Consider the following 25,243-nt stretch of genomic DNA (forward strand, 5'->3'; position numbering starts at 1 on the left):
AAACTAGCGCACCAGGTGCCTGGAACTCGGCAGACTATTAGAGACGCTGCTCATTCATTTGACCATGCTCAGAATGAATGTAGCAAGTTTAGGAGAACAAGTGGAGCTGAAGTGCCTACTCAGCGCTCAGCAAAGAAGCATCACTTTGTTCTTTGCATATAATATATAACAGGCCACACTGACTAAAATTGCACTTAAGGTTGGCGATTAAGTGTACATCTGTGTTGTGTTCCGCAACTACTTGCGGCTTTGTGCTGCCTAACAGAGCTCGTTTATTTGCCTTCTTTTTCAGAGATTTCCTACCTGCAAGTCATTGGAATAACCAGAACACTACTCATGGCTGCCAATCTCGTTCATGCGTGAACCTACTGGTTGACGTAGAGGGAGAAATAAAATTATTTCGCACAATACTCCTTTCCTTGTCTCAATTTTTGCCACTTTTATTGCACCTTAATTTGTCAACTTTTGTTTTTCAACTGATATATGAAACTGCTCGGAGACCTCTCAACACAGCGCCCGCTGCTTCCGTTCTCTGTGCTGGTTCGGTGGGGCTGGTGCGTTGTCTGGTATTGATAGTGGTGAACCCGTCATGAATTGCGCGAGTGTATTTTTGAAAGCCATACCATAACCACTGGGCTGCTTCTACCGCTCATCTGTCATCAAATGTAGCTCCTTCATTGCCGTTTATTCGGCCCTGTCCGTACTTCTCGTGCTCGCCAGCTCCGCTTCAAGTTTTACACAGAAGATTGCAAGAATCGGCACTGGCATTGCAAACTCGATGCTGTCAACGCTTAAATTCCCGCACTGAGTTGTAAGCCGACACTGTGGTTAAGTGGATTTGGCGTTTTTCTACGGGTTTCACGTTCGTGGTTTCGCGTTCATGGAATCGAGTCTCGGCAGCGGGAGCCGCAATTCAATGTAGGTGAAGTTGCGAAAAAGCCCTTGTACTGTGCGATATCAGTGCAAGTTAAGGAAGCATAGGTTGTTAAAATCAATCTTGAACCTTCCGTTACGTTGTCCCTTATATCCCTTGTGGCTGTTCGGTACATTAAATACTTAAACTTCCATTGACAGTTACACTTTGGATCAAGCAATATGCAGTACCATTCTTGCTTTAGTTTCAAATGGTGCTTGGTAGGGTAGTGAGCGGGTAATCTCACACAATCGTTCTGGTAGCAATTGTGCTAAACGCATAAGTTTAAATCGCCGTCTGCGATCTAGTGTCTCTGCTTGTATTGCTTACTTCCGCATACTTTCTGGCCGGCGGGCGTTGGGATCTGTTCGCACTGCATTTTAACCACACGCGACCCGTGCCCGGTTGTGCGATGCCCTACGTTTAACTATTTATTTATTTATCTATGCAGATGATTAATTTTTACCTATTGAATTTTGCATAACGCGGTTTGGTGCCGCAGCAGGAGTGGAGTAGGGCAGATTGAAACAGTGGGAATCTGAACCCGAATGCTAGCACAGAAGTCAGGATAATAATAACAGTACATGGCTACCAAAATTATGCATAGCTATTAAAGGATGCTAAGAGGTTGCCAATTCCTAAAATAAATCGTCAAAGCAAAAGATCTGTATTGAAGGCTGAGCTGCATGTGCGAGAAAACTGTCGCGAAGAAGAAGGCGACGGCGGCACGCGACAGGCTTCGCCGCGCGTCGCCGTCGAGCAAATGATTTTCCCGTGTCACTTGCTTCGTCGATTGCATCTGCAGCCACAGAAAATTTCGGTTGTCGTCCGGAAGTCCCCCCGAGATTAGCCACACAGATCCCCATTGGTCGTTTCCTATTTGTTGCATAGCTCCTCTCCCAAGATCGGTTGCCGCCTCTACAAACGTGTTGTCTGGTCATCGCCGCCGCAGGGAAAATATTTACTTTGCTTTACGTATGGGGCAGACCCGCAACATTTAAATAAAAGAACAATCTGTTTGCCGGTTACGTAGCGCTATCAACATTTGGAGGGGGCGACGAAAAGTTCACTGCAGGGAGAGATGCATGTACGGCGCGGGTATTGGCGCCCGATCCAACATGGCGCTGCTATCCAGCTGTATATAACTGTGGAATCACTCGCGTTGCATATTGTAACTTGCATATTATAGTTTTCTCACTTACAAGCAAGCTGCGGCGACAGCTTACTGAAGTTTCTTTACTAAGCTGGTGTGAGTAGGCAGGGAACGAAAACCCACCTTCGCCGTGAATCCGTGATATGTCTACGTCCCCGCAAGTTGGCGTGGTCATCGCCGCGGCCGCTACATCACCGCACTAGAGAAAATTTTTTCTTTGTCCTGGCTGCGAGACACACCCGCAAGATTTTAAGGGAGAGAACAGAGAACCGGTTAAGACCGTGTTTAGTAAGTTGTAGTGAGCAAACACCGAGGCCGTTGTGCACGTCACTTGGTGCTTTCGCTTAATTGGAGGTTGCCCACTAAGAGACGGAGCAGACGACGGCGGTAGTCGCCGCGCTGGCTCGTCGCGTCGCTCCCTTTTCCGTTCTCCCATCAATGAGACAACACAAGGTGTAAGGTTGCACAGCTCGGAAACTGCTACTTACGACATGCTTGTTTAAATTCAATTAACTCTCTCGGAATGTCAACCGTTGGAATGACGCAGTGGTGCTGTAATTTTTGGCTTTCGGTGCAAAAGCGAGGCGACAGTGTCGTGAAACCTTAAAGCTATGTAGCGGATAGAAGCGGCCAAAAAGGCGCCATACTTGTGAAATATTAATTGCACTGAGGTGTTCTGAATGGATTCTGACTATACTATGCGATGGACATCTGCGCTTTTCAACGTCACCATTACAGAGCGCGACGCAGATTTCTGTTCAGATTATCGCTTTCTCGGCTTCTAACGCCACGTTTTACCCGGAGGAAAAGCGCGCGCGAAGCAGGTATCGCAGTGTCCGCAGTTCGTATTAGCACGAAGAAAGAAGGAGTAAATTCTGAAAAAAAAAAAATCAGCATCATCTCTTTTGTAGTACAAGCTCACGCAACAGTTTTTTTTTCAGACAGAATGCGCGCTACAGGAGCGTGAATAAACGCAAAAAAAAAAGTGTCTTCTCGTTTCGTCATAACAGCAAAGCCTTAGGTCTGTATCATATACTTTGAACACAGGTGCAGAACATTTAACTATGCGCATTCATTCTTACCACGCACAATATCTGACTGGAACACTCTGCCTTCACATATCGCAACCACCACTGATCCTGATACATATTTTAAACTTATGTCTTCAATAACTACTGCTTAACTCTTCGCATACATTGTTATTTTATTTGTTCATGGCTTCCTTTTTTGCAGGGTATGTTACTCAAATGATTCATTGCATTAGTGTTCTGTTTGTATAAATTTAATACTGCTGTAATCTTCGTTCTTTGCCGCGCTGCCATTCTTTTGATTCTTTTGCTTACTTATGTCATGCAAAGCGTCTTATTTGTGCTTTTGTTTTGATTCTTTTGCTTACTTATGTCATGCAAAGTGTCTTATTAGTGATTTTGATGTTTGTTTTATATTTGTGGTTTTGTTTTATTCTGTTCAATTACCTGTGTCCCCCCCCCCCCCCCCCCCTATGTAATACCCTCTCGAGGGCCTTTATTGGTATTCTGTATAATTAAATAAAAAATCCCGGGAACGCTCTGTGAAAAACTAGGGTACAAAGGCGACAACTGCAAAGAGGTCGGAGCCCTTGCAGATGATACCTCGTACTGCCGTCGATGCTGGTTACGTTCACGTGCAGTAAAAAACTTAGGATGACACTTAAGCTCCGCCTTTAAAGGTAGTGCGCAACAGCGTTAATGACTCCGTTTAGTGGTTACTCTTCTCAGACAGTCACTCTTGTTTGGTCACATCCACACATTTTTCATAATTATCACAATAGTTTCCACATTCTTCTCTTTGAACACTTTCACGCTGCAGTGTACGCACGCAATGTTACTCTAATCAGTACCTCACTAATTAGGTTCACTGCATTTACTACCAGGTTACTTAGCTTCAAATTAAGCCAACACCACACACATCATCGTCCCTTGTACCTCAGCCAAGACAGCGAGCCTCCGTGGTCTAGACGGAAGCGCTTGACTGGCGACCAATTCGACTAGAATTTATGGAAAGTTTTCTTTCCCTAAAATACATTCCTTTACAAAGTTATGTTAGTTAAAACAAGCGGCGACCTTCAGCTCACACCACAACTCCTTTTTTCAATTATTTTCATCCCGGACCTAAATTGTGACATCGGGTTTTCGACACAACGCCTACGGGACAACGCCTGGTTTCCTGCTGGACGGGAGCCTTAATGCTGCCCGTTGAAAATTACTGAATTTGTAGTATAAACATCCGTCACACTGATTTGTAGCCGATGTTATTACCATTGATATTGTTGAATTTCTTCCATATGAAGAGAAGCGGCGACAGTCCCACTATAGGGACACTTTGGACATTGGCACCCTTTCCATCAGAGCTTTCACCTTGTTCGCCAACGTTATTAACTTCTTCGTCAAGGCGATGGACATCGACAAGTCGATCACGCGTATCTCGTAGCCCATCATGGTATTGCAGAGTTCGTTGAACGCTTTTTTAGGCGACCCTGCACAGAGACAAGACATGACAAAGAATACATTGAGTATTTTTACGTCGTTATACAATAAAAAATATCGAGAGAAAATGAATATATAAAATACGCGCATTTCAAGAAAACACAACTGTTCCTGTACCTTCATCGTCATTGATTTATTTATCTCGATGAGGGTAGGAAGCGGACCTTATGCGATAAACAGTGTTATATGTCAGTCTTTGTGCAACTCAAACAACGGAGAAATTTCTGTCAAACTCACAAAGGCCGTCGCGGTGGCTCAGTGGGTATGGTGCTCGGCTGCTGACCCGAAAGACGCGGGTTCGATCCCGGCCGCGGCGGCCGGAATTTCTTTGGAGGAGAAATTCTAGAGGCCCGTGTACTGTGCGATGTCAGTGCATGTTAAAGAACCCCAGGTGGTCGAAATTTCCGGAGCCCTTCACTACGGCGTCTCTCATAGCCTGTGTCGTTTTGGGACGTAAAACCTCCATAAACCATAAACCAATCAAACTCACAAAGCTCACAAGGTAGATGCTTGAGCATGTTGGTTAGGCATTATCGGTGCAGCGCATACGACTTGGACGAGAAGAGACACGCCTGTGTCATTTCTCGTCCTCGTCGTATGCGCTGCATCGATAAAATCACAAAAGCTCATTTTACACTTGCGAGCTTTAACGACTGAATGCTCGCACGAAAACTATGTGTTCGTCTTTCTCAGTGCAGGAGAAGAATGTGAGAAAAAGTTGCTGCCTACGCATTTTGGGAAATACAACCAGCAAAAAAAAAAGAAGCGTGACGGTATGCGATGAGGAAAGCGAAAAGAGAACCGTGCTCCTTATATTCAGAAGAGTTAGAACATGCAAACAGCAGCTAGGAGGAGCGGCAAGAAATTCTGAGAAATTGGCTGTAAATGCTTTTCCGTTAATTTTTTTGTTTTTCTAGTTGTGTCGAATAACTCAGTGGCTTTAGTGGAGGAAATATTTCAGGCTTAATCTCCAGTTTAATATGCAGACCTGAAATAAAAACAAAGATGCACCTTCTGTGAGGACTACCGCGACGTTCTGGAACTATCAAACACGAACAGTCACACTGTAAATAAATCCAGTTTTCATGTACATCACTTATTATTCTTAGGTAGTGAGAGCGAAATAACAAGAAGAATACCAGTGGGTGGAGCACATCTGGCAGGTTTTCTCAGATCATGAAGGGCAGTTTACCAATATCCCTCATGAAAAAAATATCTAGCAGCTGTATGTTACAGGTACTGACCTATGAGGCACAAACGTATAGAGGCTAATGAAAATAGTTAAGCTTGAATTGGGGGACAACGCAGCGAGCTATGGAATAGAAAATAATAGCTGTAAAGTGAAGGGACAGGAAGAAGACAGAGCGGAACAGGGAATAAACGCGGGTTAAACACAGCCTAGTCGACATCAAGATGAAGAAATCGGCTTGGGCAGTGAATGTAATGTAAGGGTACGATAACTGACGGTGGTTGAGGGCAACAGGCAGGATATCAAGAGAAGTCAAGCCTAACAGAGGGCGGCAGGTTTCCAGGCCTAAAGATGTTTCCAGGCCTAAATGCCAGCACTTCGCACAGGACAGGGCTAATTGCGGAGATATGGGATAGGCCTTTGTCCTGCAGTGGGCATGATCAGGCTCACGATGGCACGGATGATGAAGAATATATTGTTGGGAATGCTGTAACTATCTGATGAGTAGCATAATCTTGCTTTTAAAGTTTTCCTTCACTCGTACGGAGTAGTTAAGAGTGGCGTAAAAACCAATAGGGCACGTTTTTGAGAATCAAAGCAAAAAAACTAAAAGGACCTAAGGAGGACAACGAGGATATATACATTCAAGTGGTGCAGTCTTAAAATATGACAAAAAATTGGGTTCATAAACAACTTTGGATTGCAAAAACGCGCTAGTTCAGAATTTCTGACAACTTTTTTCGCAGTCACTTCTGCACTACCCAGTGAATTCTCGAGCTTGACCAAAATCTAGAAAATTCCGCTCGGTTTAAAACTGGCTCTAGTGGTTTCAGCAATTCCAAGGCGGACACTCGAAAGCACGCGTGAAGAACGCAGTGTGCACAACCGATCGTCCAGCGAAAAATATTGCGATCATTAAGGCAAGAAAAACGCATAAAACTGCAACATGCTTGTGGATCAGTTTAGTGTTCTAAAAACATGACAAAAAAGACGAACCTTAAAAGGAATCAATGACGCTCTAGAATTCCCTTCACGTTAAAACAAACACAAAAAAACGAATACTTGGCTAGGTATCTGCTGCCTTTTTTTTCGACAAGCAAATCCGCCAAGAATCTGCAAAATTGTTATTGGTGATGAGGCGTGGTATTTACAGTCGAGTGCGACCCAAGTCAGAAGTGTAGTTTCGCGCACTTTCAGGAATGCCGAACAGTGTAAAGAGTGGTTAAAGCTTTTTTTGTTACCGAAACACCTAAACACGAGATAAATTTATAAGCTAAAGAATATTGATGCACCTGGCTTGTTTCATACAGTCAAAAGTGGTAGCGCAGTGAAAGAGAACACCGGAGACCATGGCTCACTGTTAATAACTGCTTTTAAGTTAAGTTGTATTCTACTATAACGGTGCGCAAATAGTGCTTTTTCGAACCGAATTGAATAAGTATAGTGTAGGTAAAAACCAAATAAAATACTAATCGAACAGTGGTTAAACCGAATGCAATACGAATTCAAATTTTTGCACTAATATTCGCGACTTCTGCGAATAATGGTACAAGACGAGCAATTGGGCGAAACTTTGAATTGTTTGCGGCGGCGCCGTTGTGCGATGCCATACATTATGAAATTAAAGCTATACTTGATAAAAGACGCCACACTAATCTCCACAAAGGGGTCGCCACAAAAAATGAGTATATATAGTCTATGACCATGTAGGTGCACCTATAGCAAAATAATCTTCTGCTATCGACGACGAAAGTGAATACACTATAGGAGGGGTGGTCAAACTTATTTGCATCAAAGAACCACACCGGCCTCAAATGTCTGCCAAGGAACCCTCGCGTTACAAACGTGAAAGTCAGTTAACGTTTAACTGTGAATAGACGGACGCTCCCTACTGAAACGTTCCGTACGAATCGCATATGCGAAATATGCTAATATGCAGCCGATGTAATACGAAAGAATACATAAAAATCTTTACGCTTCCTAGCGGTTCTCTGTATGGTCTCAGTAATGTTTCTGTATAATTGCTATACGCTTTCCATACCGTGATTACGACCTGATATGATTACGACCGGATTATTTATATAGTCCATACCGCCTCCATATGTCCCGTAATGATATCAGATGATCCATGTATAAGCTACATCAAATTATGGAGCTCGTCATGTGAATCATTTCAGTAGCTCTGTTTCTTTTTAACGTTTCGTTCACAAGTACTAGTATGGTATGCGGATTTCAGCAACCGGTTTTTTTTTTATTAAATGGCCATATTTCTGCAATGCTCGGAGTTCAGGTCTCAAACCTCGAACACGAGTACGCAGAAAACTAGCGTGACAAGACAACCGTTCCGCACAATTGCGCGCACAAATGACAGCTCTGCGCACATAATCACGTGATGGCTCACCCTGTATTCACTGGGTATCCGCCGTCGCTATCTCCGGCTTCCTCGGTAGCAGCGCGGCGTCGATTTTTTTTCTATTATTTGACGATACTGCCTGTTGGCGCGAACAGTATATCTGGTTGCAAAACTTCTTCCAGGCGACGTCACCGCATTTCCCCGAAGTACGCCTCATGCAGTGCGCACACAAGCACCCGTCATCTTTTTTTTCTTGACTTGCTCGGCTAGCTCGGTGGATGCGGCACACGCTATCTGTCGGCGAGCAATCTGAGTGCCGACGGAGGCTGATAATGATGACATTACGCTTTACTGCGAAGCCTTTGCCAGGTGTAATACTCCAGCGTCCAAAGCTTGGCCCTACCCTAATAGCGCACATGCCACCATTTAAAGTTTAAATGTAGAGGAGCTATGAAAAAAAAAAGACAAAACGCTTAGGAGTGTTCAACTCTGATATATGAGTGAGCTGCTATATGGGATGATCGAGTATACGTTGTTGTTGCATCTGAAGCGATCGCACGTACCCACGGTGGGGCATTGGCCAGGGTTTGGTGCACATTAAAACAGGATAAAAATTCATTCAAGCTTATTATCTCAAGCGGCTCATAATTAAAAACTGAGGAATCGGGGAAAACGAATAACGAATTTTGCGATATTTTGAGGAGGTTGGAATGAAAATAGAGGAAACAAAAAGGTGACCGTTGAAACAAATTACTTAAATAAAAGGTATAGCTAAATGAATTATTACTCCGAAGTATCAACCAACAAACCCGAATTTCAACATTGTTTGAGAGAAAAGTATAGGGAAAGAAGACGTAACACAAAAATCTTCTAGTCTCGATACAATACCTGTGAAGAAGCTCACACACCAGCTTAAGGGCATGCCCTTTGACGGTTCCACCGAAGGAGAGGAGGATAGGAAGAGTAAACGGCAGCCCTAACTGAGCGAGAGGATCTTGCAAATACTTAATACTTTGTTGCGGAAACCGCCGGCCGGAAAGGATGAAATTGTCTAAGAATTCAGTCCCCGCATAATGCACATAGATTCCACATAAATAAAGGTAGAGACGAGCATAAATAAAGGTAGAGACGAGGAATCCTGCAGTGCAAAATATATTAATACACTTCAGCTTCTGTGCCATGCCTACACCACATCGTGCCACCGGAGTTTCTAAACGTACCATCATGAGCGAAATAAAGAGAGCCTTGCCAGCGAGTGCCCATCCACACCAAACTACATGCGAGCGCCGCCTCAGGAAGCACTCCTGGTACCGAAACCGCTGCACAGGCCGGCACACCAGCGCAATGTCGTGCGCAGGTCTCGGCAACAGGAGTATTTCGTCAGGAGGTGCTCGGATGTTGTTTGGCGTGGATCGGCGCTCGCCGGCAGGGGTCTCTTAATTTTGCTCATGATAGTACGTACCCCGTACCCTACCGGCGGCAGTATCTTGGCACGCTGCTCATATTGCCGGAGGAGCCGCTACTACTGGCGATAGCATCAAAATGAGAAAGGCTGCGGCGTTTCTGGCGCGCAGCATCAAGCCCTCTGCCGAGGTCTTTGACACGGACGATGCCGACGCGGCGAAAGTGAGGAGTGACCCAATATGAGACAACGGTCAGAAATTAGTTTTAACAGAAAAGGTACGGTGCCTGGTACCTACGCGCTAGAAAGGCATATACCAGAAAGGTCAGGCCGACCAGAGCAGGTGCTTGGCGAACCAAGAAAAGCATACCACGAGACAGAGTTTGAGAACCCATGGCAGAGTTTGCGGAGCTTGCCTGAGCTCTGCTCTAACCTCCAGTATTATAAGCTATATATGAATATTATGAACTGGGCTACACGAATCGACACTATAGTGGCGCTGAACCCTCCATCCCGCACACACTGTTCGCAGGATGTCGATACGTAGCGTCGGTTTCGCCCTTTTCTTTTGTAATAGTTCAAGAATAATGTGCCGGGCCTTATTCGAACCTCCTGCCAATTAATATTCAAGTTTTCGGAAAGTTAGCAACATACTCGATTCGTTTCGCGTAATTTTGAATAGAACTGGAAGACATTCGATCCACCACTCGATTTCGAATATTAGCGCACACCTAGAGATTTCGCCATATGTACAAAGAAACCAAACCCCAATCAACTGCACATGGCAATAATAGAGACCACCCGTTAGTGCACGTCTGCTCTTTCAAGTCGTGAGTGAAAATGATCAAATCAAATGGTCTTCATTTTCTCTCTCATGGAGAAAAGGGGAAGGGGATGACGGGTAAAAGCCGCATAACTGCGGTTTGGCAAAGTCCGGCCCCCTCTATGTGCAGTTCGGCAGTAATGCTCGTACAGATTATACAAGATTCAATTTCACACTTCATCTCACAGGCCTCAGATTAGCACCTTACAGAACAAAAACACTCGCCACGTTCGCCACGTTCCCGCCCCGAACGGATTTTCGTGGCTATCATTTTCAGCGAAGGCGAATCAACAACGCAAAGGAAAATTGCACTCCTTCACGAATCAATTTTTCTTTCCATCACTACAGCGCACTCGCCTCCGAAACGGACACCAACTTGTCCTTCATTAGATATTCCTGCAGAATGCCGAGGTCACCTATTAATCTCAGGATCTTTTTCATAGCGACGTTTCCCATGAACCCGCGTTGTTGTGAACTTTGCATTCAAATAACTGATGTCATTGCCGCCGTGAACAGGGAAGTGAAAGAGTTATAGAAGATGTATTTGGAAAGATGTCCCGAATAATGAGTCTATCTCTTTCACATATACGGCAAATATGACTAGAAATGCTAAAAGAACTCATTGTATTATGGTGGAAATATCATTAGTTTTCCATTATCTCATCCACACAAAGGTGGGGAATTTCCGTCCCCTGCTGGTAATACGGCTTCATCTAAGTCCCGATTGTATTGTGCAAAAAGCTTCTGCGAAATGACCATTCACCAACCCACCCAATGGCCTGGATTAAACAGGCTAAACCAGGAAAAGAGCGCACTAGCAGAAAAAATGGCTGAGGAACAAGCAACAGAAAAATCAAGCTGGTCAGCATTAGAAATATCGCGCATGATAGGCCAATCGATTCGCGAAAACAAACGCGAAAATACAGAAAGAATGAAGGTCTGCGCAAGCGTACAATAAAAAAAAAAATATCTCCAGTGCCAACGTCCAAACCGCAAATATCAGTAAAGAAAAAAAGATACAGTCCCCCACGCGCTAACCGATGAAGCACTTTCTCTCAAAGGAAAACTTATGAAACACTTGAGGGAGTTGCTCCTGCGTATATGAAGGTGAGTTAAATGCTGCTATCCTCCTTTCAGACACTAGGTCCTCCTCAAGGTTAGGGCGGGGTACTTCGTTGCACTGCGAACGGCGTACGGCCTCTAAACATGCAGCCGCGACGGCCGTTTACGGAGGCGCACGGAATAACAAAATCGCAGAAATTCCTGCCGTTTTACTATTTGAGCTGAAGTTTCCTGGAGCAGACCACGCGCGCACAGTGCGAAGGGGCACTTTTTTGTATAAAAGGGCCAGCAAACTAAGCTCAGTCAGCACTCGGCTCAACACCAGCTCAAAGTCACCATGGTAAGTAACTGAAGCGGTGTACTCCTTGTAAGGAAAAATAGGACTGGGTTTTCGATACTCGAATAAGCCAGAAACACGAGCGCTTTGCACGAAAGAGCCCTTCGCTCATATATAAAGCTACGTTCCGACGACTTACGACAAAAAACCGTAATACGTTCATCTTATATAGAGCTCGCGCTCACTTATTTTCTACGGCACTACGGCTGAGGAGCAGTTGGAGATTAAGCCTATATGATGACTTCTTTAAATGTCGGTTCAAGTGCAAATTTTCCTAGAAAACAGATCTCTCGTGTTGACAGATCGAGAGCTAAGTATTTTGCGGGAGGTGCTACAGGCAGTACTGTTGTGCCTAAAAATATTAAGCGTCAATAAAAGCAAAATAACTGACACAGCAGAGAGTTTTGTACTCAGAAAGTGTTCGCAAACCTTAAAATGCGAACCATTTTTCCTTCCAGATCCGCGCTTGCGTCCTCTTGGCTCTTGCCACCAGCGCTTTCGCTGGCTACACCGGCCTCGGCTACGGTGGCCTCGGCTACGGTCTTGGCTATGGCGGCCTCGGCTACGGTGGCCTCGGCTACGGTCTTGGCTATGGCGGCCTCGGATACGGTCTCGGGTACACTGGTTTCGCTCCATCTGTGGCCACCGTTGCCCACGCTCCAGCTGTCTCCACTGTCGCCCACGCTGCCCCAGCTGTCGCTAGCTACGCTGTCGCCCCAGCTGTGACTCGCGTTGCCGCCTACCACGCCGCCCCAGCTGTCGCTACCTACGCCGCTGCCCCAGTTGTTGCCGCTGCTCCAGCCGTGACCAAGGTTGCCACCACCTACGCTGCCCCAGCCGTCGCCACTGTCGCTCACGCTGCTCCAGTCGCTGCCTACGCTGCTGCCCCAGCTGTTGCCACCGTCGCCCACACTGCTCCAGTCGCCACCTACGCCGCTGCCCCAGCTTTCGCTGCCGTCCACGCCGCCCCAGCTGTTGCCACCACCACCGTTGCCCACGCTGCCCCAGCTGTCGCTGCCTACCACGCTGACCCAGTCTACGGCTATGGTGTTGGCACCCTCGGCTACGGTGCCGGCAACTACGGCTTCGGCCACGGTCTCCTCGGCTACGGCCTGAACTACGGCTATGGCCTCGGCTCTCCCTTCCACTACGGCGCTCTTCTCCGCAAGAAGAAGTGTGAGTATATCCAGTGTTTATTACGTTTTGTTCGGGAAAGTAGTGTGCGAGATACCTAAAAGTAGTCGGTGTATTCGAGCTGTTGCGTTTTGCCCACAGAAGTGAAAACAAATGGAGCAGTTCAGGACTACCATTGAAATTCTGTGACTTCTCAGTGATAATACATTCGTAAGCAGTAAAAAAAAAAACATGTATCTTTGACCTTGAGTTGTTAGGTTCATAAACTAGTTCCGTCGTACAACATCTGCAATCTTGGCCGGGAATGAAGTGTACCTGACTTTTGTTTACTATATATGTTCTCGATGTCTGTCATGCTTAATGGTGGCTTTACCTTCGTTTTCAGAGGTTTCCCAGCTGCAAGTAGTCTGAATAACCACAACACAAACCATGGCTGCCAATCCCCTTCATGCGAGTGCTTCGTGCGCGGCGCAGATGGAGAAATAAAATTAGGTTTTACGAAACTACATTCCTCAGTTCCTACTTTGACACTCGCATTGGACCTGCATTCTGAGAGTCAATTTTTCCACCTTTTCATCCTGGTAACCATCGTTCCTCTTGCATGGAGGTCGTCTGTTGGTGCAATTTATCGGTGTAAAAATCCATCGGCCCGAACTTATCGGTGTAAAAATCCATCGGTCAGTGCAGAGATTCTTCTGTATCGCAAGTTGGGGACAAGCGATCACAACGGCATGGCGCTCATAGCTTGTATAATGGCACCATTTCTTCAGGAAGGGCTAGTTTATACAATTTAACATCGGAAACAGATTCAGACTATGAAAAGTGATGCATCGAAGGGTTCTGAGTAATTTCGACCCCCTGGAGTTCGTTAACATGTACTGCCATCGCACACTACATGCGTCGCTAGCGTTTCGCCTCTTTCGAAATGCGACGTAAAACAAATGAAACACTGAGCCACGGCGGCGGTCTCCGGTTCATCACAACTTTGGCCATGTAAGCCGACGCTGTTTAGTACAATGTCATATTGGTGGAGGTCAGCACGCCGATCACTGAGCATGTTCCATACTTTTGGGGAGCTGCTGGGTTCATTGAATGTTTTCGCCTGTAACGAAACACAGAGAAAGACATGAAAATCAAAAGAAGTGCCTCCGAATAATTTGCGACCATGAAAAAAATCAAAATTCAAAAAGGGAAAACATAAAGAAGATGCGACAGTGCATGTAGCTTTATTACTATTGATCTATTTTTCTCTTGCTGGAAAAGGAGCGAAGGATGTTAACTCAAATTATTCGCCATTATTTCTGCCTTTTCTCTGGCATGCAGGAAAAGAGAAGTGTAACGTGCTTAAAATATTGGTACGTGGCCCAGTGCGAGGAACACGCAAGGAGAACCAGGGCTACTTGGCAGTAAGCCCCCAATTCAGCGCTAGCCCATGTTTTCCACGACTTTACGCGACGGAAGCCAGTAAGCTAATGACACATTATAGTGTGCGAACAGGAGTAGCCAATAATGTTTACAAAAAATGGTCTCGCAAGGGCAGGTGTCTTCCAACGGGCGAAGGGAGTGGTAGCAAACACCAAGCAGAACGAAGCCATGCGACGGTTGTTTGCGCGTGCGTGTGAGCATGCGGCATCTTTGCTAGCGCGCAGAATCCGCGCTTTTGCGCCTGTGTTCCTCTTCGATGCGGGCCTCATTTGGTTTCTGGTGACGAAGAGCGGAGAATTTGTATTACTTTTTTTTACTGCTGGGCTACGCTGCATTTCAAGGAGGTTAGAGTGGCCACACATGCCGGTGCTTTGAATTGTGCAGTTCGTGATAGGGCGCGCACGCTTTGTTGCCTGCCGGCTGCTGTGGCGCGGTTGGTGGCACTCCTGCTGTTTTTTACAGTGGCGAGGTGAGATTGTCTCGTTTTTGTCAAACTGCGCTGCATGTCAAATAGTTTCACTAAGCACGCCGGCCGGCTCTGCCGGCGTCACGAACTGCGCAGATAGCAAAGGCGTGCGGGCAGCTGCGACAATGTGGTTTTGCATCGACTCTTGCACGGGCACGTGTCATTTTTTACGGTTTTGACAATGGGAAGATAAGAAAAAAAATGCTTTCTTACAGTTTACGCGGCATTGGAAGCAGTTTAGACAGAGCACGCCGGTCCCGTCGGTCGGTGTCATTAATTACGCAGTTAGTGAATGCGCTCAGTGAGGCGCCTGCCGTTTCGACGCGGGTAGTTTTACTTCAACTTTTACAGTTAGGTGTTGTCGTTTAATGACCACCACCTTGTGATGAACAATTTGTTTCAGTTCATTTGTTGACGGTGGGGCGGATTTTGGTAAACTTTAGAAAAGCGGGCAAACATGTCGGAGGCAAGTGTTCGGTGACAGCACGGGAGTGAGCTTTTCCGGACGGCCGGAGGAAAGACAACGCGTAGGACAAAAAGGAGCCACAGTAGGAACCTCTGCGCCAAAAATTCCGTCGCCTGTGATATTGAATACAAGCATTGCACCCCCACACTTCTTCTAAGTACACCCAGAAGGCATTCTGTGAACCTCCCGCTGGCAGCCTGTTGCGGTGTATAAATACTTTTTCGCGAACAAAGCGCGTAGTCTGCTGTCCATCTAGGTTTTAGGAGACAGAAAATAACGCTAGTAATTAGAAGAATACATGTAAAGTATTGGCAACGTCATCTTGTATTATTGTATGTTGTGCATCAAGGCTCAGCACGCGAGGTTCGTAAACATGTTATCCTTGTTCGTAATTTCGCCGCGTTCGCGCGTCTTGCCTGTTCGCATAGTTTTTGTGTTTATGCGAATGACACCTGCTGGTAATTTAATATTTCAGCGACCAGAACTGTTGTGAGCCGCGTTGTCGAAACAACGGAAGCACAAGGAACCCAGAAAGAATTCAGTCATGAGCCACATGGTGACGTAAACTGAGTAATAAAAATGCACCAAAAACACTGTTTAAATTTCTTACTTGCACACAAAATGCACTCGGGTGAACGGTAAACACATGAAAGAAGGCATCGACACTGCAATGATTTGGGTTGTACTTTGTCGACAACCGGCTCAACACATGAGGGGACACCTTAGTTTTGAGATACCCATATCGACACTGATAACGCGGTAATATTGGAGGAATCCCGACAGTTGAATTTTATTTCTTAATACATGTAGATTATTCGTCTAAAGCTGGGTGGAGAAGCCGGGCTTCACCAAACTCTGATCACCCTGCATAGCCCCCCCCCCCCCCCCCCCCCCCCCCCGCACAGCACAAAACATGCAATCGAAATTCCTAAAGAGGTAGACTACTGGGCTGCGCGTCCATCCCATCCAGGCATACCAAGAAAGCAGCCGTAGCCCTCGCCATCCGAGAGCATACAAAGACAGTAATCCTACACTGTCCCATGGCATGTAAATATCACATCTAGGGCAGGGTCGGTGAGGAGACCGGTTGTATAATCGAGGTCAAAAACTTGGAAACAGGGTATATAATATGAACCCCAGGCCACCATTGTATGTAGGGCAACGGACTTTCCAACGACTTCACTGGCGAAATACTGCCCCGGGCACCGTCACAGCAGTATCATAACTGTGATGTGTCCCTCTACATTTTCGCTGAATTCGTGCAGAAGTACAGGCTCGAAAGATAAGAATTTCCTAAACGCAAGAAAAAAATTAAGTAAGAACAAAGAAATAACCTTAAGAAGGATACACGCAAACAAGTTCACTCACCCCCTCACGACACACATGGTATTCAAAATTACACACGTCGCATTCCCGGAACTGTGGAGAAAATTAACGCTGTCTACCACATGCTATAGGCATGCTAGAATAACAAGGTTTTTTCCCTCATCTGTTCCACAAGCCCTAACCAGTAGAAGGCCGCGCCCTGCTCAGGCATGCCCTGACGGACAGAAATGGCTCGTGAAGAGGACCGCAGTAGCAGTTTCAAAGAGTGGAATCCAGAAATATGGATTCCAGCTACGGGGTTAATACTCAATGCCGTGAGTAAACATTTGAAAAAAGCTGACTCACAGGGCAGCTTGACAGTGAAAGCGCTCAGAAGTACAAGGAGGACAGCAAAGGAAAGACATACAAAGCGCTTACTTTAAACTGATTTTATTTCATGCGAAATACAACTTTATACTCCTGGTCATTGTCCTTTTGAGCGTTTTCACTGTCAAGATGGAAAAGCAACTCGCCCACTCAATTCCATTATTCACAGGGCAGAACAGGGCACATGGCCCGCGTGCCACCGAGACACTTAGTTCACATCGCTGTCAAACGTATTAACTTTTGCGCATCCGACAGGTGGCACAAAAGCCGACTCGCTCTAAATTATGGCGTTGAGGGCAGAGAAAGAGGTAGCGCTCGATGCGAGAGAGGTGCACTCTATTACGCCGAGCTTGAAGCGATGTGGTCTACGGGGTGGCCGGCGCGATCTTGTTGTTGACTGCGGTGACCTGTACCAGGCGCATGGTACGGGCCAACATCTCGGGACAGAAGTATTTTGGAGAGCCCACGTAGCGTAATGGCAACCAAAGCAAGACGAGGGAGGCAGGGGAGAAAGAGACATTGTGGTTATGGTGGTTCTAGGATTCTTGCTGGGAGACCTGCGAGGTTAGTAGCCTCAGCACGGTCATTTGCTTCGTGGGTGTATTTAGAAAACGAAGCAGCCAGATGAGAAAGCAGCGTGTATAGAGGCAATTGCGGCTCGCGGGCGCAGAAGAGGTTTAAAGTGAGAAACGGAGATTGTCATGGCGTACGCGTATCCAACATAAGGAAGAGGTGACATCCTAGTCACGTGGATCTGGTGGAACGTATAGGTGCGAACAGAATAATTCGAAGCGCAGGATAAGAGGGCTGCTCTCCTGCGGATCGCGCCTGCGTAAAATACGTGCAAGGTCTGGGCGTGAGCGGCCTCCCTAACGAGCGAGCCTCCTTCTCTAGTACACGCAGTCTAGCGCCGCGCTGCTCCCTATTAGCGAACCCTAATAGACTATGGGCCCTCTCATCGCTGCGCATAGAGTTTAGGGTTAACAGCCGTTGTATATGTGACTCGGATTCTTTTGGATCGAGCCATCTTCTGGCGCGTGAGCTTGCGGCGAGTTCGACGCCCTTATTTGCGGAGGTAGCGCGCCAAAGCCCTGCTTCGCCTGCTGCGTGCGAGCTCCGCGGTGAGGCTAAACATCGTACTCAGAGCTCTTTCTCTTTTACTTTTTTTGCGACTATTTTGCAGGTTAATATTTCTTTTTGCGCCGCAGATGAAAAGTTTTTTACTTAAATATAACGAGCATCAATACCGCGAGTCGTAGAATGGAGAGAAGTGGTCCACAGAAATAAATGAGGTCCCATGTTTTTCTCTGCCAGTTCTTGCACATGAGATTCTGGACATTCGATCGATCGCGCGTTAACCTCGAATTCAGGAGGCCACAGTCTTACTAAGTTTCGCTAACGTCTGCATGATGATGAATTATATTGGTGATCTCTGTGGTCACTGTGATGATCACTTACACAGAATGCCCCTATTCTGTGTTTTGCTGCTCAGCCTGACTTAGATGGCAGGTCGTCCGCCGTGTCTGCGGAATCTCTTCTAGGCGCGGGACCCTGTACCACTCTGCATGGGCTGCGCCTGAAAACGTGGGCGGATGGTCGAGGAGGATATCAAGCTAACGTGCGCATTTGATGACACCGCATGGAAGTTTCGTTCCCGCCTCGGTACGTCTCGGATGTTCGATTCGTTTCGTGTCCGAGCCATGGGTACACAGGTCCGTAAAGTGTATTATTGCTTCGAGGTTCATTTCCAGATGAACATGCAGACTGGAGAATTAACCAAATGAGGAGTTAGTGTTTAGACCGCCATCATATTCTCAAAATACCTAAAACGAAAAATCATGCCGTACATTCTCCTGCACACTCAGTTCCAACAAGTCACTTATATAACAACGGAGACACCTTGGAATTAAAGCCCATTTAGGACATTTAGGACACGCTATTCGAACGGTGCTAGCGATTCTATAATGCACGCTGTCGTATCAGAGACGATGAACACAGCGGACGACCTCCGTTGTCAACATATGATTTAAACTTTGCTCCCACTAAGAAGTTCTTGAGAGACGTGCAACAGAAAACTTGCAAAGTCTTATGGGTACATTCAATTTTTTAATGCTTTAAAATGTGAAATCTGGAACTGCGTCCTTCATAGCCTGAGTGAGGTTTGGTTTAGTTTATGGGGTTTAACGACCCCAAGCGACTAAGGCTATGAGAGACGCCGTAGTGCAGGGCTCCGGAAATTTCGACCACCTGGGGTTCTTTAACGTGCACTGACATCGCACAGTACACGGGCCTCTAGAATTTCTCCTACAAAGAAATTCAACCACCGCGGCCGGGATCTAACCCGCGTCTTTCGGGTCAGCAGCCGAGCACCATAACCACTGAGCCACCGTGGCGCAATAGCCTGAGTCACTTTGAGACGTTAAACCCATATAAATCAACCAATCTGGAACATGCAAAGCGAAACCAAATAAAGAATGCTCCGCTCTCCTTTTCTCGGCACTTCAGATCAAAAGTAATAACAGGCCGAGTGAAGTTTTTCCACAGATTTTGGGGATTATATTTTAGACTTAGGGGCCATGGAAAGCCGCCAAGTTCCAATCGAACAGTTACTGGCGATAAATCGTGGTGTCAGAGGATGGGTCAGTATACAAGCCACAAATGATTATCAAGAGGAAGAAGGTAGACCGAGTTTTAGACCAAGGCACCAGTTTCGAGTCGTTATTGAGATAATAATTGTCACGTCGCTTTAACCAAGAGAATATTTTGCCTGCCTTGTCGTTCACTAACAACGAAACCAATATCAGCGTATATGGGGAGTCTTATCCGAGCCCGCGTCTGAAAATATGAAAAATACCAATCGCTCAATAAACGAATGTAGTTTTGCAAACTAACACCGTGCTTGCCAAATCAACAACAAAAATGTTCCCCGGCCTTCCTCCGAACATCCGCAGTCAAATAGCTAAACCATCAAATATTACTACATAGTTACTAAAGAGGCCGCACGAAAACAAAATTACCAATATTGCTGAAGGGGCCGCACGAAAACGAGATTATTGCCGCCATGAAGAAAGAAAACTTACTGCATAGTCGCGTCAGTGTTCAATTTATTCCATGAAAAACAGTGCGAAATCGGAAACGCATACTTCGAGAAATGATTAATCAACACATTTGATTTTCTCTGCAATTGCAGCTTAGCCTTAGTTAAGTCATCCACGAGTGTCCGCGGAAAATTCTGACCTCCGCTGTTCATCGAGCTAAAACACCGAGTACAGAAAACTAGCAGAAAAATTACAAAATTAAATTCATAAAACAAGAAATACAGCTGGTGGGCAATTGAAATGCCCAATTATGACAGCATTCAATCATAAAATAATGACGGTAAAAGCGTAAAGAATTTCGCAGTCGATTTGCATGGTTAGGCGAAATCCGAATTAGGTGCGTTAGTGTTGTGTGGGCAGTTTTCCATTTTTTCTTCAACCTGCAACCTAGGTCACGGGAACTTGTGGCGTCATCAGAACCTGCCGTATACATACATACACACAAAAACCTGGGCAGGTTGCCCACACACTCCTGGGCAGGTGAGCAGCCTGGCGCAAAGCAAGCTTGAGGCAAAGAACAACACACAACAGCTGAACGCTGGCATGGACCACTCTAAGCGCTAACGCACTAAAATCAACATCAACGCGAGCGCACTAGCGGCAAGAAGCAAATATATCAACGGTTAGTCTTCAAAATTGTAAAGTAAGTCAATGAGACTGAATGCAGTCAGCGCCATCAATACCGATGGAGCGCTTCGACTAGGAGTTAGGAATTGACATCCTCCTTCCTCTAAATTGCTTAGTCTACAAGGTTAGTTCGAGGTACTCCGTTACACAACACAGTGGGTATGGCCTCTCATCAGGGCGCGACGACCGTGTGGGGAGGCGTGCGGAATAACAAAATCCCAGAATTTCAAGTTTTTTTTAAATTTCAGCTGTAGTTTCCTGCAGCCGCTCACGTGCGCATGGAACGACGACGCACTTTTCTGGATAAAAGGGCCCGAGAACTGAGCTCACTCAGCAGTCGGCTCTACAGCAGCTCAAAGTCACCATGGTAAGCAATTGAAACCTTGTATTGCTTGCCAACAAAAATAGGTCCGGATTCTGATAGTCGGCTAAGCTGGAAACTCTAGCACTTAGCTAAAATAGCCCTCCACTTATATACAAAGCTACCCCCGCAGAAGTAACTGGAGAGGATCGTAATATCTTCTGATTATTCAGAACTCTGTCTCCCTAAGAATGATACCTAAATACCTTTCAATGACGGTACTGAAGAGACGTCTGAAAGCAGACGCCTCTGTTGTGCGTAGGTAAAAGGCTACGTAGTTCTGGAGGTGCAGTAGGGACCAGCGGTGAAGTCTGCCAGGTAGATTACAGCGACGTATAACCGAGTCTCTCTCAAGTGAAAGGAGGTTTTGGTGAATTCGTGGTGCTTTTTCGCGCAAACTTCCCACGCTTATTTGTATGAGCTTCCAAGCTCTGTCGGAGCCACGCGTGCCAGCCGTTAGCTACCGCTGTGGCTACGCCGCGAAGAGGACGGCAATGAATGGTATCAGCAAAATGCGGCCCTCGAATCGTTCAATGTGCCTTCGCGTTTGTAGTGGCGCAAGCTTCTGACGGCAGCAATTGTCAGTCGTCGAATGGAACAGTTGCACTGCCTTCTGGGGAGCGCAGTTTCCCTATAGATAATACAACATAGCTTAAATACGCAACATAGTTAAACCATACACTGTTAAAACATAACTGCCGCATACAGCCACAAATTTTTCGACTTAAGGAGGCTCTTGGCAATGAGTAAAACCTGAACAATATTTTTTTGCAGATCCGTGCTTGCGTTCTCTTGGCTCTTGCCACCAGCGCCTTCGCTGGCTACACTGGCTACGGCCTTGGCTACGGTGGCCTTGGCTACGGTGGTCTCGGCTACGGCGGCCTCGGCTACGCCGGTCTTGGCTACGGCCTTGGCTACGGTGGTTATGGCTACGGCCTTGGATACAGTGGCTTCGCTCCATCTGTGGCCACCGTCGCCCACGCCCCAGCTGTCGCCACTGTGGCCCATGCTGCCCCAGCTGTCGCCACCGTCGCCCACGCTGCCCCAGCCGTCGCTAGCTACGCCGTCGCTCCAGCTGTGACTCGCGTTGCCGCCTACCACGCCGCCCCAGCTGTGGCTACCTACGCTGCTGCCCCAGTTGTTGCCGCTGCTCCAGCCGTGACCAAGGTTGCCACCACCTACGCTGCACCAGCCGTCGCCACCTACGCCGCTGCCCCAGCCGTCGCCACTGTCGCTCACGCTACTCCAGTCGCTGCCTACGCTGCTGCCCCAGCTGTTGCCACCGTCGCCCATGCTGCTCCAGTCGCCACCTACGCCGCTGCCCCAGCTTTCGCTGCCGTCCACGCCGCCCCAGCTGTTGCCACCACCACCGTTGCCCACGCCGCCCCAGCTGTCGCTGCCTACCACGCCGCCCCAGTCTACGGCTACGGTGTTGGCACTCTCGGCTACGGTGCCGGTCACTACGGCTTCGGCCACGGTCTCCTCGGCTACGGTCTGAACTACGGCTATGGCCTCGGCTCTCCCTTCCACTACGGCGCTCTTCTCCGCAAGAAGAAGTGTAAGTATATCCAGTGTTTATTACGTTTTGTTCGGGAAAGTAGTGTGCGAGATACCTAAAAGTAGTCGGTTTATTCGAGCTGTTGCGTTTTGCCCGCCGAAGTGAAAACAAATGGAGCAGTTCAGGACTGCAAGTGAAACTTCTGTGACTTCTCAGTGATAATACCCTCATAAGCAGAAAAAAAACATGTATCTCCCACCTTGAGTTGTTAGGTTCATAAAGTACTTCCGTCTGTCTACATCTCCAATCTTGGCTGGGAATGAAGTGTACCTGACCTTTGTTTAAAACATATGATCTCGATGTCTGTCATGCTTAATGGTGGCTGCACCTTCGTTTTCAGAGGTTTCCCAGCTGCAAGTAGTCTGAATTACCACAACACAAGCCATGGCTGCCAATCCCCTTCATGCGAGTGCTTCGTGCGCGGCGCAGATGGAGAAATAAAATTAGGTTTTACGAAACTACATTCCTGCGTTCCTACTTTGACACTCGCATTGGACCTGCATTCTGAGAGTCAATTTTTCCACCTTTTCATCCTGGTAACCATCGTTCCTCTTGCATGGAGGTCGTCTGTTGGTGCAATTTATCGGTGTAAAAATCCATCGGTCCGAACTTAAGAAGACGTCGTCAGTGCAGAGATTCTTCTGTATCGCAAGTTAGGGGACAAGCGATCACAACGGCATGGCGCTCATAGCTTGTATAATGGCACCATTTCTTCAGGAAGGGCTAGTTTATACAATTTAACATCGGAAACAGATTCAGACTATGAAAAGTGATGTATCGAAGGGTTCTGAGTAATTTCGACCCCCTGGAGTTCTTTAACATGTACTGCCATCGCACACTACATGCGTCGCTAGCGTTTCGCCTCTTTCGAAATGCGACGTAAAACAAATGAAACACTGAGCCACGGCGGCGGTCTCCGGTTCACCACAACTTTGGCCATGTAAGCCGACGCTGTTTAGTACAATGTCATATTGGTGGAGGTCAGCACGCCGATCACTGAGCATGTTCCATACTTTTGGGGAGCTGCTGGGTTCATTGGATGTTTTCGCCTGTAACGAAACACAGCGAAAGACATGAAAATCAAAAGAAGTGCCTCGTAATAATTTGCGACCATGAAAAAAATCAAAATTCAAAAAGGGAAAACATAAAGAAGATGCGACAGTGCATGTAGCTTTATTACTATTGATCTATTTCTCTCTTGCTGGAAAAGGAGCGAAGGATGTTAACTCAAATTATTCGCCATTATTTCTGCCTTTTCTCTGGCATGCATGAAAAGAGAAGTGTAACGTGCTTAAAGTATTGGTACGTGGCCCAGTGCGAGGAACACGCAAGGAGAACCAGGGCTACTTGGCAGTAAGTTCCCAATTCAGCGCTAGCCCATTTTTTCCACGACTTTACGCGACGGAAGCCAGTAAGCTAATGACGCATTATAGTGTGCGAACAGGAGTAGCGAATAACGTTTACAAAAAATGGTCTCGCAACGGCAGGTGTCTTCCAAAGGGCGAAGGGAGTGGTAGCAAACACTAAGCAGAACGAAGCCATGCGACGGTTGTTTGCGCGTGCGTGTGAGCATGCGGCCTCTTTGCTAGCGCGCAGAATCCGCGCTTTTGCGCCTCTGTTCCTCTTCGACGCGGGCCTCATTTGGTTTCTGGTGACGAAGAGCGGAGAATTTGTATTACTTTTTTTTACTGCTGGGCTATGCTGCATTTCAAGCAGGTTAGAGTGGCCACGCATGCCGGTGCTTTGAATTGTGCAGTTCGTGACAGGGCGCGCACGCTTTGTTGCCTGCCGGCTGCTGTGGCGCGGTTGGTGTTACTCCTGCTGTTTTTTACAGTGGCGAGGTGAGATTGTCTCGTTTTTGTCAAACTGCGCTGCATGTCAAATAGTTTCACTAAGCACGCCGGCCAGCTCTGCCGGCGTCACGAACTGCGCAGATAGCAAAGGCGTGCGGGCAGCTGCGACAATGTGGTTTTGCATCGACTCTTGCACGGGCACGTGTCATTTTTTACGGTTTTGACAATGGGAAGGCAAGAAAAAAAATGCTTTTTTACAGTTTACGCGGCATTGGAAGCAGTTTAGACAGAGCACGCCGGTCCCGTCGGTCGGTGTCATTAATGACGCAGTTAGTGAATGCGCTCAATGAGGCGCCTGCCGTTTCGACACGGGTAGTTTTACTTCAACTTTTACAGTTAGGTGTTGTCGTTTAATGACCACCACCTTGTGATGAACAATTTGTTTAGGTTCATTTGTTGACGGTGGGGCGGATTTTGGTAAACTTTAGAAAAGCGGGCAAACATGTCGTAGGCAAGTGTTCGGTGACAGCACGGGAGTGAGCTTTTCCGGACGGCCGGAGGAAAGACAACGCGTTGGACAAAAAGGAGCCACAGTAGGAACCTCTGCGCCAAAAATTCCGTCGCCTGTGATATTGAATACACGCATTGCACCCCCACACTTCTTCTAAGTACACCCAGAAGGCATTCTGTGAACCTCCCGCTGGCAGCCTGTTGCGGTGTATAAATACTTTTTCGCGAACAAAGCGCGTAGTCTGCTGTCCATCTAGGTTTTAGGGGACAGAAAATAACGCTAGTAATTAGAAGAATACATGTAAAGTATTGGCAATGTCATCTTGTATTATTGTATGTTGTGCATTAAGGCTCAG

The 25,243-nt window shown here is 46.8% G+C and overlaps 1 protein-coding gene across 1 annotated transcript in view; it reads left to right on the plus strand.

Moving 5' to 3' along the window:
- Positions 1 to 9,675: 9,675 nt before the first annotated feature.
- The window catches only part of LOC149363373 (uncharacterized), a 28,318-nt gene continuing 12,750 nt past the window's right edge, over positions 9,676 to 25,243 (plus strand). The window contains exons 1-3 of the mRNA XM_089568495.1: positions 9,676 to 9,759; positions 12,216 to 12,946; positions 21,794 to 22,584. Of these exons, the coding sequence (XP_089424621.1) occupies positions 9,676 to 9,759; positions 12,216 to 12,946; positions 21,794 to 22,584 (1,606 nt within the window). The remainder of the gene's footprint in view (positions 9,760 to 12,215; positions 12,947 to 21,793; positions 22,585 to 25,243) is intronic.

The sequence above is a fragment of the Amblyomma mixtum genome, chromosome 2 (assembly GCF_055824585.1).
Source record: "Amblyomma mixtum isolate Tamu chromosome 2, ASM5582458v1, whole genome shotgun sequence".
Classification (NCBI taxonomy): domain Eukaryota; kingdom Metazoa; phylum Arthropoda; class Arachnida; order Ixodida; family Ixodidae; genus Amblyomma; species Amblyomma mixtum.